General features: G+C 40.5%; 1 protein-coding gene across 2 annotated transcripts in view; it reads left to right on the top strand.

The window, feature by feature from the left end:
• Nucleotides 1–15,254, top strand: part of crb (cell polarity complex component crumbs) — a 642,968-nt gene that overhangs the window by 428,969 nt on the left and 198,745 nt on the right. For both annotated transcript variants that reach the window (XM_071694202.1, XM_071694201.1), the window contains exon 22: nt 9,620–9,795. In XM_071694202.1, the coding sequence (XP_071550303.1) occupies nt 9,620–9,795 (176 nt within the window). The remainder of the gene's footprint in view (nt 1–9,619; nt 9,796–15,254) is intronic.

Below are 15,254 nucleotides of genomic sequence, written 5' to 3' on the forward strand. Positions count from 1 at the left end.
TATCCTCTTTGTCAATCTTTCCTCACTCATTCTCTCCATGTGCCCAAACCATTTCAAAACACCCTCTTCTGCTCTCTCAACCATGCTCTTTTCATTTCCACACATCTCTCTTGACCTTACATTACTTACTCGATCAAACCACCTCACACCAAACATTGTCCTCAAACATCTCATTCCCAGCACATCCACCCTCCTGCGCACAACTCTATCCATAGCACACGCCTCGCAACCATTCAACATTGTTAGAACCACTATTCCTTCAAACATACCCATTTTTGCTTTCTGAGATAATGTTCTCGACTTCCACACATTCTTCAAGGCTCCCAGGATTTTCTCCCCCTCCCCCACCCTATGATTCACTTCTGCTTCCATGGTTCCATCCGCTGCCAGATCCACTCCCAGATATCTAAATCACTTTACTTCCTCCAGTTTTTCTTTATTTAAACTCACCGCCCAATTGACTCGACCCTCAACCCTACTGTACCTAATAACCTTGCTCTTATTCACATTTACTCTTAACTTTCTTCTTTCACACACTTTACCAAACTCAGTCACCAGCTTCTGCAGTTTCTCACATGAATCAGCCACCAGCGCTGCATCATCAGCGAACAACAACTGACTCACTTCCCTAGCTCTCTCATCCCCAACAGACTTCATACTTGCCCCTCTTTCCAAAATTCTTGCATTCACCTCCCTAACAACCCCATCCATAAACAAATTAAACAACCATGGAGACATCACACACCCCTGCCGCAAACCTACATTCACTGAGAACCAATCACTTTCCTCTCTTCCTACACGTACACATGCCTTACGTCCTTGATAAAAACTTTTCACTGCTTCTAACAACTTGCCTCCCACACCATATATTCTTAATACCTTCCACAGAGCATCTCTATCAACTCTATCATATGCCTTCTCCAGATCCATAAATGCTACATACAAATCCATTTGCTTTTCTAAGTATTTCTCACATACATTCTTTGAAGCAAACACCTGATCCACACATCCTCTACCACTTTTGAAACCACACTGCTCTTCCCCAATCTGATGCTCTGTACATGCCTTCACCCTCTCAATCAATACCCTCCCATATGATTTACCAGGAATACTCAACAAACTTATACCTCTGTAATTTTAGCACTCACCCTTTATATATTTTTTTTTTTTTTTTTTTTTTTTTTTTTTTTTTATACTTTGTCGCTGTCTCCCGCGTTTGCGAGGTAGCGCAAGGAAACAGACGAAAGAAATGGCCCAACCCCCCCCCCATACACATGTACATACACACGTCCACACACGCAAATATACATACCTACACACCTTTCCATGGTTTACCCCAGACGCTCACATGCCTTGATTCAATCCACTGACAGCACGTCAACCCCTGTATACCACATGACTCCAATTCACTCTATTCCTTGCCCTCCTTTCACCCTCCTGCATGTTCAGGCCCCGATCACACAAAATCTTTTCACTCCATCTTTCCACCTCCAATTTGGTCTCCCTCTTCTCCTCGTTCCCTCCACCTCCGACACATATATCCTCTTGGTCAATCTCTCCTCACTCATTCTCTCCATGTGCCCAAACCATTTCAAAACACCCTCTTCTGCTCTCTTCAACCACGCTCTTTTTATTTCCACACATCTCTCTTACCCTTACGTTACTTACTCGATCAAACCACCTCACACCACACATTGTCCTCAAACATCTCATTTCCAGCACATCCATCCTCCTGCGCACATCTCTATCCATAGCCCACGCCTCGCAACCATACAACATTGTTGGAACCACTATTCCCTCAAACATACCCATTTTTGCTTTCCGAGATAATGTTCTCGACTTCCACACATTTTTCAAGGCTCCCAAAATTTTCGCCCCCTCCCCCACCCTATGATCCACTTCCGCTTCCATGGTTCCATCCGCTGACAGATCCACTCCCAGATATCTAAAACACTTCACTTCCTCCAGTTTTTCTCCATTCAAACTCACCTCCCAATTGACTTGACCCTCACCCCTACTGTACCTAATAACCTTGCTCTTATTCACATTTACTCTCAACTTTCTTCTTCCACACACTTTACCAAACTCAGTCACCAGCTTCTGCAGTTTCTCACATGAATCAGCCACCAGCGCTGTATCATCAGCGAACAACAACTGACTCACTTCCCAAGCTCTCTCATCCCCAACAGACTTCATACTTGCCCCTCTTTCCAGGACTCTTGCATTTACCTCCCTTACAACCCCATCCATAAACAAATTAAACAACCATGGAGACATCACACACCCCTGCCGCAAACCTACATTCACTGAGAACCAATCACTTTCCTCTCTTCCTACACGTACACATGCCTTACATCCTCGATAAAAACTTTTCACTGCTTCTAACAACTTGCCTCCAACACCATATTGCAAAATGCAATTGAGTGGGAGAAGTATAAAAGAAAGAGACAGGAGGTCAAGAGAAAGGTGCAAGAGGTGAAAAAAAGGGCAAATGAGAGTTGGGGTGAGAGACTATCAGTAAATTTTAGGGAGAATAAAAAGATGTTCTGGAAGGAGGTAAATAGGGTGCGTAAGACAAGGGAGCAAATGGGAACTTCAGTGAAGGGCGTAAATGGGGAGGTGATAACAAGTAGCGGTGATGTGAGAAGGAGATGGAATGAGTATTTTGAAGGTTTGTTGAATGTGTCTGATGACAGAGTGGCAGATATAGGGTGTTTTGGTCGAGGTGGTGTGCAAAGTGAGAGGGTTAGGGAAAATGATTTGGTAAACAGAGAAGAGGTAGTAAAAGCTTTGCGGAAGATGAAAGCCGGCAAGGCAGCAGGTTTGGATGGTATTGCAGTGGAATTTATTAAAAAGGGGGGTGACTGTATTGTTCACTGGTTGGTAAGGTTATTTAATGTATGTATGACTCATGGTGAGGTGCCTGAGGATTGGCGGAATGCGTGCATAGTGCCATTGTACAAAGGCAAAGGGGATAAGAGTGAGTGCTCAAATTACAGAGGTATAAGTTTGTTGAGTATTCCTGGTAAATTATATGGGAGGGTATTGATTGAGAGGGTGAAGGCATATACAGAGCATCAGATTGGGGAAGAGCAGTGCGGTTTCAGAAGTGGTAGAGGATGTGTGGATCAGGTGTTTGCTTTGAAGAATGTATGTGAGAAATACTTAGAAAAGCAAATGGATTTGTATGTAGCATTTATGGATCTGGAGAAGGCATATGATAGAGTTGATAGAGATGCTCTGTGGAAGGTATTAAGAATATATATATATATATATATATATATATATATATATATATGTATATATATATATATATATATATATATATATATATATATATATATATATATATATATATATATTATTTATTTATTTATTTATTTTGCTTTGTCGCTGTCTCCCGCGTTTGCGAGGTAGCGCAAGGAAACAGACGAAAGAATTGGCCCAACCCACCACCATACACATGTACATACACACACGTCCACACACGCAAATATACATACCCATACATCTCAATGTACACATGTATATACACACACAGACACATACATATATACACATGCACACAATTCACACTGTCGGCCTTTATTCATTCCCATCGCCACCTCGCCACATATGGAATAACATCCCCCTCCCCCCTCATGTGTGTGAGGTAGCGCTAAGAAAGGACAACAAAGGCCCCATTCATTCACACTCAGTCTCTAGCTGTCATGCAATAATGCACCGAAACCACAGCTCCCTTTCCACATCCAGGCCCCACACAACTTTCCATGGTTTACCCCAAACGCTTCACATGCCCTGATTCAATCCACTGATAGCACGTTGACCCCGGTATACCACATCATTCCAATTCATTCTATTCCTTGCCCGCCTTTCACCCTCCTGCATGTTCAGGCCGCGATCACTCAAAATCTTTTTCACTCCATCTTTCCACCTCCAATTTGGTCTCCCACTTCTCCTCGTTCCCTCCACCTCCGACACATATATCCTCTTTGTCAATCTTTCCTCACTCATTCTCTCCATGTGCCCAAACCATTTCAAGACACCCTCTTCTGCTCTCTCAACCATGCTCTTTTCATTTCCACACATCTCTCTTGACCTTACATTACTTACTCGATCAAACCACCTCACACCAAACATTGTCCTCAAACATCTCATTCCCAGCACATCCACCCTCCTGCGCACAACTCTATCCATAGCACACGCCTCGCAACCATTCAACATTGTTAGAACCACTATTCCTTCAAACATACCCATTTTTGCTTTCTGAGATAATGTTCTCGACTTCCACACATTCTTCAAGGCTCCCAGGATTTTCTCCCCCTCCCCCACCCTATGATTCACTTCCGCTTCCATGGTTCCATCCGCTGCCAGATCCACTCCCAGATATCTAAATCACTTTACTTCCTCCAGTTTTTCTTTATTTAAACTCACCGCCCAATTGACTCGACCCTCAACCCTACTGTACCTAATAACCTTGCTCTTATTCACATTTACTCTTAACTTTCTTCTTTCACACACTTTACCAAACTCAGTCACCAGCTTCTGCAGTTTCTCACATGAATCAGCCACCAGCGCTGCATCATCAGCGAACAACAACTGACTCACTTCCCTAGCTCTCTCATCCCCAACAGACTTCATACTTGCCCCTCTTTCCAAAATTCTTGCATTCACCTCCCTAACAACCCCATCCATAAACAAATTAAACAACCATGGAGACATCACACACCCCTGCCGCAAACCTACATTCACTGAGAACCAATCACTTTCCTCTCTTCCTACACGTACACATGCCTTACGTCCTTGATAAAAACTTTTCACTGCTTCTAACAACTTGCCTCCCACACCATATATTCTTAATACCTTCCACAGAGCATCTCTATCAACTCTATCATATGCCTTCTCCAGATCCATAAATGCTACATACAAATCCATTTGCTTTTCTAAGTATTTCTCACATACATTCTTTGAAGCAAACACCTGATCCACACATCCTCTACCACTTTTGAAACCACACTGCTCTTCCCCAATCTGATGCTCTGTACATGCCTTCACCCTCTCAATCAATACCCTCCCATATGATTTACCAGGAATACTCAACAAACTTATACCTCTGTAATTTTAGCACTCACCCTTATCCCCTTTGCCTTTGTACAATGGCACTATGCACGCATTCCGCCATTCCGCCAATATATATATATATATATATATATATATATATGTGTGTGTGTGTGTGTATGTGTGTATATGTATGTATATGTGTGTGTGTGTATATATATATATGTATATATTATCCCTGGGGATAGGGGTGAAAGAATACTTCCCACGCATTTCTCACGTGTCGTAGAAGGCGACTAGAGGGGACGGGAGCGGGGGGGCCAGAAATCCTCCCCTCCTTGTATTTTAACTTTCTAAAAAATGGGAAACAGAAGGAGTCACGCGGGGAGTGCTCATCCTCCTCGTAGACTCAGATTGGGGTGTCTAAATGTGTGTGGATGTAACCAAGATGTGAAAAAAGGAGAGATAGGTAGTATGTTTGAGGAAAGGAACCTGCATGTTTTGGCTCTGAGTGAAACGAAGCTCAAGGGTAAAGGGGAGGAGTGGTTTGGGAATGTCTTGGGAGTAAAGTCAGGGGTTAGTGAGAGGACAAAAGCAAGGAAAGGAGTAGCAGTACTCCTGAAACAGGAGTTGTGGGAGTATGTGATAGAATGTAAGAAAGTAAATTCTCGATTAATATGGGTAAAACTGAAATACGCACCTGGGCATGAGAAGAAAGATCATGAGAGGCAAGTGTTTTGGGAGCAGCTGAATGAGTGTGTTAGTGGTTTTGATGCATGAGACCGGGTTATAGTGATGGGTGATTTGAATGCAAAGGTGAGTAATGTGGCAGTTGAAGGAATAATTGGTATACATGGGGTGTTCAGTGTTGTAAATGGAAATGGTGAAGAGCTTGTAGATTTATGTGCTGAAAAAGGACTGGTGATTGGGAATACCTGGTTTAAAAAGCGAGATATACATAAGTATACGTATGTAAGTAGGAGAGATGGCCAGAGAGCGTTATTGGATTATGTGTTAATTGATAGGCGCGCGAGAGAGAGACTTTTGGATGTTATTGTGCTGAGAGGTGCAATTGGAGGGATGTCTGATCAATATCTTGTGGAGGCTAAGGTGAAGATTTGTATGGGTTTTCAGAAAAGAAGAGTGAATGTTGGGGTGAAGAGGGTGGTGAGAGTAACTGAGCTTGGGAAGGAGACTTGTGTGAGGAAGTACCAGGAGAGACTGTGTACAGAATGGAAAAAGGTGAGAACAATGGAAGTAAGGGGAGTGGGGGAGGAATGGGATGTATTTAGGGAATCAGTGGTAGAGTGCACAAAAGATGCTTGTGGCATGAGAAGCGTGGGAGGTGGGTTGATTAGAAAGGGTAGTGAGTGGTGGGATGAAGAAGTAAGATTATTAGTGAAAGAGAAGAGAGAGGCATTTGGACGATTTTTGCAGGGAAATAATGCAATTGAGTGGGAGATGTATAAAAGAAAGAGACAGGAGGTCAAGAGAAAGGTGCAAGAGGTGAAAAAGAGGGCAAATGAGAGTTGGGGTGAGAGAGTATCATTAAATTTTAGGGAGAATAAAAAGATGTTCTGGAAGGAGGTAAATAAAGTGCGTAATACAAGGGAGCAAATGGGAACTTCAGTGAAGGGCGCTAATGGGGAGGTGATAACAAGTAGTGGTGATGTAAGAAGGAGATGGAGTGAGTATTTTGAAGGTTTGTTGAATGTGTTTGATGATAGAGTGGCAGATATAAGGTGTTTTGGTCGAGGTGGTGTGCAAAGTGAGAGGGTTAGGGAAAATGATTTAGTAAACAGAGAAGAGGTAGTAAAAGCTTTGCGGAAGATGAAAGCCGGAAAGGCAGCAGGTTTGGATGGTATTGCAGTGGAATCTATTAAAAAAGGGGGTGACTGTATTCTTGACTGGTTGGTAAGGTTAATTAATGTATGTATGACTCATGGTGAGGTGCCTGAGGATTGGCGGAATGCGTGCATAGTGCCATTGTACAAAGGCAAAGGGGATAAGAGTGAGTGCTAAAATTACAGAGGTATAAGTTTGTTGTGTATTCCTGGTAAATCATATGGGAGGGTATTGATTGAGAGGGTGAAGGCATGTACAGAGCATCAGATTGGGGAAGAGCAGTGTGGTTTCAAAAGTGGTGTAGATCAGGTGTTTGCTTTGAAGAATGTATGTGAGAAATACTTAGAAAAGCAAATGGATTTGTATGTAGCATTTATGGATCTGGAGAAGGCATATGATAGAGTTGATAGAGATGCTCTGTGGAAGGTATTAAGAATATATGGTGTGGGAGGAAAGTTGTTAGAAGCAGTGAAAAGTTTTTATCGAGGATGTAAGGCATGTGTACGTGTAGGAAGAGAGGAAAGTGATTGGTTCTCAGTGAATGTAGGTTTGCGGCAGGGGTGTGTGATGTCTCCATGGTTGTTTAATTTGTTTATGGATGGGGTTGTTAGGGAGGTAAATGCAAGAGTTTTGGAAAGAGGGGCAAGCATGAAGTCTGTTGGGGATGAGAGAGCTTGGGAAGTGAGTCAGTTGTTGTTCGCTGATGATACAGCGCTGGTGGCTGATTCATGTGAGAAACTGCAGAAGCTGGTGACTGAGTTTGGTAAAGTGTGTGGAAGAAGAAAGTTAAGAGTAAATGTGAATAAGAGCAAGGTTATTAGGTACAGTAGGGTTGAGGGTCAAGTCAATTGGGAGGTGAGTTTGAATGGAGAAAAACTGGAGGAAGTGAAGTGTTTTAGATATCTGGGAGTGGATCTGGCAGCGGATGGAACCATGGAAGCGGAAGTGGATCATAGGGTGGGGGAGGGGGCGAAAATCCTGGGGGCCTTGAAGAATGTGTGGAAGTCGAGAACATTATCTCGGAAAGCAAAAATGGGTATGTTTGAAGGAATAGTGGTTCCAACAATGTTGTATGGTTGCGAGGCGTGGGCTATGGATAGAGTTGTGTGCAGGAGGATGGATGTGCTGGAAATGAGATGTTTGAGGACAATGTGTGGTGTGAGGTGGTTTGATCGAGTGAGTAACGTAAGGGTAAGAGAGATGTGTGGAAATAAAAAGAGCGTGGTTGAGAGAGCAGAAGAGGGTGTTTTGAAGTGGTTTGGGCACATGGAGAGAATGAGTGAGGAAAGATTGACCAAGAGGATATATGTGTCGGAGGTGGAGGGAACGAGGAGAAGAGGGAGACCAAATTGGAGGTGGAAAGATGGAGTGAAAAAGATTTTGTGTGATCGGGGCCTGAACATGCAGGAGGGTGAAAGGAGGGCAAGGAATAGAGTGAATTGGAGCGATGTGGTATACCGGGGTTGACGTGCTGTCAGTGGATTGAAGCAAGGCATGTGAAGCGTCTGGGGTAAACCATGGAAAGCTGTGTAGGTATGTATATTTGCGTGTGTGGACGTATGTATATACATGTGTATGGGGGGGGGTTGGGCCATTTCTTTCGTCTGTTTCCTTGCGCTACCTCGCAAACGCGGGAGACAGCGACAAAGTATAATAATAAATAAATATATATATATATATATATATATATATATATATATATATATATATATATATATATATATATACATATGAAAAATGTAAGAAATTATTTAGAAAACTGAAACTTCTAGCTTGAAATGAAATGAAAAATGAATGTCACATAATGGTTCAACCTCTTGCTATGGAAAAGGGAAATGTATAATTCATTTACACAAATGTCACTAGTAGTTTTCATCAATTTAACCACTGTATCATACTGCCTGGTCCACTTCTCTTATCATGAAACTGGAATATTGGCTTGTGATGTTTCTCAATTGTCTTCATTACACAAAGTACAACCATATCTTGGATACATGAGGGTAAGTAGTTGGTCATCTGCCATAATAAAGCCTTGACAGACCAAAAGTTTATCTGGACCTCAACTTTTCCAGTACATTCATGAAAAACACCTTTTTGCTTTCCATCTCTATCACTTTGAAAAAAATGCTCCCTTTGTCCACATTTCAGTGAAAGAATAAGCTTCAATGTCTAAGCTACATTCTTTTCCAATTTCACTATTTTCTTGTCAGAGCACCATGTATGAAAACTATCACTACAGTAACACAACTATAAACATTTACTTCCCCTTTAAAAAAAAGATTTTGAGTACTAGTACTCAAGGAGATTATTTTTTTTTAGTGACAGAACGTAATAAAAACATTCCTGACATAGAAGATGTAAGATGATTCCAGACATTACTTCGGCTCTTCAGAATCAAAATGGCAGTGCTTCCATGGGTAGCTGCCGTCTTCAGCTTCCCACAGTACTGAAAGATTTTTTTCCATATCCAGTTTCCTTTTCTGCTTTAGTGAACCAGGGTCAGGAACAAATGAATGTCACTTTTTTTTTCTTTCACATATCTGTCCTCTAGCTGTCATGTATGATATGCTGAAACCTCAGCTTACCTGCCCAAGCAGGTTCAACAGACTTTCATGGAGTACCCAGAGATTCTCTCACATGATTTATATTATTCTTGGATTTATGATTTCTTCTACCATCACAGTTTATTCCTGATTGAATGTATTTGTTTTTACAGGTGGGAGGGCATTTTCACAGGGTCTGACCTTAATGATGGTCAGTGGCAAAATGTGAGAATGTCAGTGAATGACAGTCATGTATCACTATCAGCAAACAACGAATCTACGGTTTATCCTATTAACCCTGTGCAGACCATCAACAGCTCTGATACATCCTTTTCTACAACTGTCTTGGGTAAGTTTAGTCTAAACTTTTAATGCAGACAGCAAACACAGGACACATGCTTTCTTTCCCAGTGTAGAAGCCATTTTGAATCCCTTTATATATTTTAGAATCTCATATGATACTGACTCATAAGGTATTTCCTATATATAGACTCATACTGTACACAACCAATGCCAGCATTTAACTGTCGTTATGTCATATCATGCATTTCATTAATGCTAGCTGTGTCAAACCCTTCCTGTCTCAGTTTTTTCAAATCAGTGATTTGTTTTAATGCAGTTTTGAAATGCATTAAGACAGAAAAAGCAAACAAAATATTATGTTGAAATGTCAATAATTTAGAAGATATTACATACTGAAATGCACATTGCTGCGAGACCAAGTTATTATATTATTATTTATTTTTTACTTTTGTCGCTGTCTCCCGCGTTAGCTGCGAGTTCAAGTTATCTCAATGAATAGAAAGTTGTAGAAAATTTGAGATGTATTTTTATGAACTTTGCATTGTTGAAGACATTAGAAATAACAAAAAAGAAAATTGTCAGTAATTTCATTATCCCTCATTCCTGCCATCAACCTTTGCTTTATATACCTACTTATTCCTTCAACTTCCATGTCAGCAAGTACATTACTGTATCAAGAAAACTGTGGAAATGCTGCTACATATGCTGATGTTCTTCACTTGTATAACTATAGTGTTATCACCTGCAAAAGCAAATGGTTGGGCAGGCAAAATGAGAGATGAAGATAGCTTTACTTTGGTCTACCCCATAGCATCAGCTGGACTATCCTAATTGAAACTTATAAAATCATAAAGTATTATCTTTATTTTTTGTCTGTATTGTCATCACGGTCTTAGTCATCATTAGCTGGCCTACTAAGAATGAAAAAACAGAGGAATGGTAGAAATAAACCGGATGTTTGCACCTCCTCCAAGAGACACTTCTATTTTGTCTGCTGTACTACTCAAGTCATAGCTTTTCTCCTCATTATGTAAGATATTATCTTATTTGTGTGGCTGCTTAATCTTCACTCAGCAAATTAGGGCTGATAAAATGGTGGAAGAGTAAGCAAAAATAAGGCAGGCATTTGCAACCCCTGAGAGACGCCTCACCTCCATGCTGTCATTCCCATGTGTAAACAAGTGCTTGTAATGCCAGTTATGTAGAGAAATGATAACTAGTATGCTCTTATCTCCTGGAAGTGATAGGAAACATATCTGGAACCCCCATGATAATTTTTAGAATATATGTGAACCATGTTAACTTATGATTTTAATTATCAACACAAAAGCTCAGCCTGAGTATACATGGGATAATGAGTGAAGAAGTTAATGAATGGATGGTGTGAGCTGATTTTTGTGCAACCAAACAACAAGATTCTCCTCCTCTATTCCAGACTGCCACAGATATCCTTTGAACCTTGATTCACATTACGGTATGCTCACGTGTGATCACATTAGATTCAGAACTGTGTGATTTCCACCATTTTCATTCATTTATGTCATGCTTGTATCACTCGTATATCTCATAGGTGTATACATATTTCATTTACTGTACAGAAATCCTTTGCACCTAACTGCTCTTCTTGTGTTTTATGGCAAAATAAATAACAGAACTGTGAGAATGCCCTTGAGCATGCAGCCTCATGTGGTGAATTATCTTTACCAGTGGTCAGTCATTCATCCCACATATGGCCCAGCTCTCATAGTTCTTCAAAAGCACCAGCCTAAGGGTAGGAGAATGATTTCATTAAATAGTAGTACTGTCAGGATGAGTATACAGTTCCTTCAGACATACCCATCTTTGCCCTTACAGACTGTGGTACGAGCAAAGTTGATCCTGTAAGGAATGACAGCATATGAGATATGTGGTTGTTAATACAGTTTGATATAGAGAGGTAGGGGTTTGCTGAAATTTTCTGAGCATATAGAGCAGATGAGTGAAGAAAGACTGACTAAGAGGACCTGCATGTCAAAAGTGGTGGGTGCAAGGAGGACAGGAGACTAAAATGGAGATGGAAGGATACAATAAAGGGGGCTTAAGACGGAGTGAAGGAGGCTTTTGGATATTAGGGTCTGAACCTGCAGGGAAGCATGAGGCATATATTGGATAGATTACTTACTTCCTGCACTAGGAGTCACTTCTATCCTTATAAGGCTTCTTCAGTGCTCAAGAAGCTAGCTGCATCCACTAGATAGAATCATAGGTCATAAAATGTAGTGACATGTGTGCATCTATGTTCAGAGAATAAAGGGTAGTGTAGCATTATGTAAGTGTTCAGTGTCTTGTTTATTGTTGTTGCATGGTGGGTATGGGATCTTGGTATATGTTAAAATGGTGTTTGTAATGTTGTAGTGATGGGTGATGTCCATAGAGTAATTGAGAGTGTGATTCAAGTTTGTCTGGGCAAATGTCTGAAGTGTTGGAATTTAAAGCTAGGTTTGGAGGTCGGTTGTTTAGTGCCTTTGTTGGGATGGTGAGCTGTGGGAGTAGTTGTCACTGAAGTGTGCATCTATGTTCAGAGAATAAAGGGTAGTTTAGCATTATGTAAGTGTTCAGTGTCTTGTTTATTGTTGTTGCATAGTGGGTATGGGATCTTGGTATATGTTGAAATGGTGTTTGTAATGTTGTAGTGATGGGTGATGTCCATAGAGTAATTGAGAGTGTGATTCAAGTTTGTCTGGGCAAATGTCTGAAGTGTTGGAATTTAAAGCTAGGTTTGGAGGTCGGTTGTTTAGTGCCTTTGTTGGGATGGTGAGCTGTGGGAGTAGTTGTCACTGAAGTGTGCATCAGGGGGATAAGCTTTTTATTTCTACTTTGGGTTGATGGTTAGTTATAGAGTGGCTTGAGTGGGAAGGGTTTAGTGCTATTACATAGGATTGTGCTGAGTATGTTGAGTTGGGTCTGTACTGGGAGGATATTTGTTTCAATGTGAAGGTGTTGAGTGTTTGTGGTTGCTAAGCTGTGGATTGATATGGTATATAGGAGGCACCATGCTGTCATTGGACTGAACCAGGGAATATGTGAGGAAGTCAAGGTTGTAAGTAATACTTGGCTTCAGATGTTAGGCTCTGGTTTCCTTGAATGATACATGAAAGATATAGATCGGATATATGCAGATGAGACTTATTTTGTTTTGTTCCAAATGCTACCTCTTTAGTTTTGGGAAAGACAGTTAAGTGTAAGAAAAGTTAATTGGACTTGATAAATTGCAATGACCATGATGCATGGAATTTTAAATGGGCTATTGCACTCTACACATAGGAGAGAGCATAATTAGTTTTGTCAGAGATGATGAATTCTCATGATCTCAGCAGAAATTCTGCTCACATTTTTTTATTTTTATGTCACCTCCATAGTGTCGTCATCTGTCCATCTTTGAAAGTTACAGTTTAGCTTTCAACATGACCTTGGTCACAGCTCAAAAACTCATTATCAATTATTTATATAACCATATCTCTGATACATAAACAGAATAGGGAAAGCCTGCCTTGTTAGAGTACTGGATGAGAATATTAGGCCTTTTATTTATTTTGATGGAGATAAACTACTCAGGAGAGCAAATCACAGTCTAACTAATGAAGGAACTAGGAGATTGGGGGATAGTGAGGAGGTAGCTGTAGGGGGTAGGTCAATGAGAGAGGAATCTGAGTGGCAAGAGGATCTGAGGAACAAGGCATCCTGTTTGATCACTATTAGGGTAGCGGTAGAGGATGGATGGGACCTTGGCAGTAGGGATCCTCAGGGATTAGCGGTAACCTCACAGGCAGAGGAGTTAGCAAAGAAAGGTCAAGTAGGGTCAGCTGGGGACAACCCAGGCAGTATAAGTAGTGGGTTAGCACAACTACAGGTCAACTCTCAGGTATCTTTTAGGAACAAGGCTGGTTGGGTCCGGTGCAGGGAGGGTCAGAGTAAGGCGGTGAACCCAAAACAGATGGAGAACCATCTTTATCGCACTGCTGCATACACAGACATTAACAGTCATAATACTGACAGTAAGAAAAAAGGCAAATTCAGTCAAGAAAACAACTCCAAAGAAAATGAGTTTGATATGCACAAATGCCTGGAGCATCATTACGAAATGCAGTGAACTTATATCCTATGCAGTCTCAGAAATGTGGGTAAACTCAGAGAATAAACACTTAATCGCCGAGTTAGCAGTACCCGGATAGAAACTATTTATGAAAGATTGCTTGTACAGGGTAGGTTGTGGGGTTTTTATTTACATTGATAACAGTCTTGATGTTATTAAGTAGACAAACACACTTACGACTCTTTATATTGACATTACCGACAAGTTCAAAAGTAAACTGCTTCTCAGTGTTATTTACAGACCTCCTAAGCTAAAACAATACAATGATAAGATGGTATACAATGAGATCAAAACTATAGTAAACAGTAAAGAGGTTATAATAGTATGAAACTTCAACAGTCCAAACATGAACATGTTAACAGGTGACTGAGAGGGAACAAGACTAACGGAACTAACTGAAGACACTTTTCACGAACAGTTGATTAAAAAACCAACTAGAAGTAAAAACATTCTTGATCTTGTCCTTACCAGTGACACAAACTTAATCAACTCTTGTGAAGAAGGCAAAAGTTTGTCAAACAACAATCACATTTAGAGATAAATTTAACATATGAAATAAATGACAACAGGCTCTTGAGCCCAGATTACACACGAGCAAATTTGAAAACATTAGACACAAAATTCACAGTACCAATTGGACAAAACTTCTTGGCATTTACGCAATAGAGGAAATGTGGAAACATTCGAAAAACACACTACTTGAGATTGAAAATAAACAAATTTCACAAATTACAAAGAGAACTTGCAATATTTCAAAACCATCATGGATGAATAGGAGAATAGGAGGGCTGATTTGCCGAAAGAAGAAAACATATAAGAAATTCAAATCAATGGGAACCAGTGAAAATCACAAGGACTTAATCAAAATCCAAAGAGAGTGTAAGAGGGTCATAAGACAGAGTAAATGCAATGAAGAAAAAAGAAATTCCTTGAAAGTTAAGAATAATCATAAGAAATTCTTCAACTATATGAGACAAGGGAAGACAGGAAAAGGAATTTGACCATTACATAATGAACATAACACACTAACTGCTGACAAAAAGGAAATGGATGCCATACTGAATTATTCTTTTAACTCTGTATTTGCAATTGAGGAAACATCTCGAATACTGCAACCATTGAAAATGTTTCAAGGATTTGATGAAGAAGAGTTGAAGATTAGAGGAATAAAGAGCTCTAAAGTACTTAAATACCAGGACCAATTAAATCCCAACAAATCCAGTGGCCCATATAATTTAGCTCCAAGATTTTTAAAGGTCAGGAGACAGTTGATATACTCCATAACAAAAATATTCAGCAAATCTCTGTCGGATGGTCAGGTGCCAACTGACGGGAAACTAGCTAATGTTACTCCTGTATATGAAAAAAGGAGA

This window comes from Panulirus ornatus, chromosome 56, assembly GCF_036320965.1.
Source record: "Panulirus ornatus isolate Po-2019 chromosome 56, ASM3632096v1, whole genome shotgun sequence".
Taxonomy (NCBI): domain Eukaryota; kingdom Metazoa; phylum Arthropoda; class Malacostraca; order Decapoda; family Palinuridae; genus Panulirus; species Panulirus ornatus.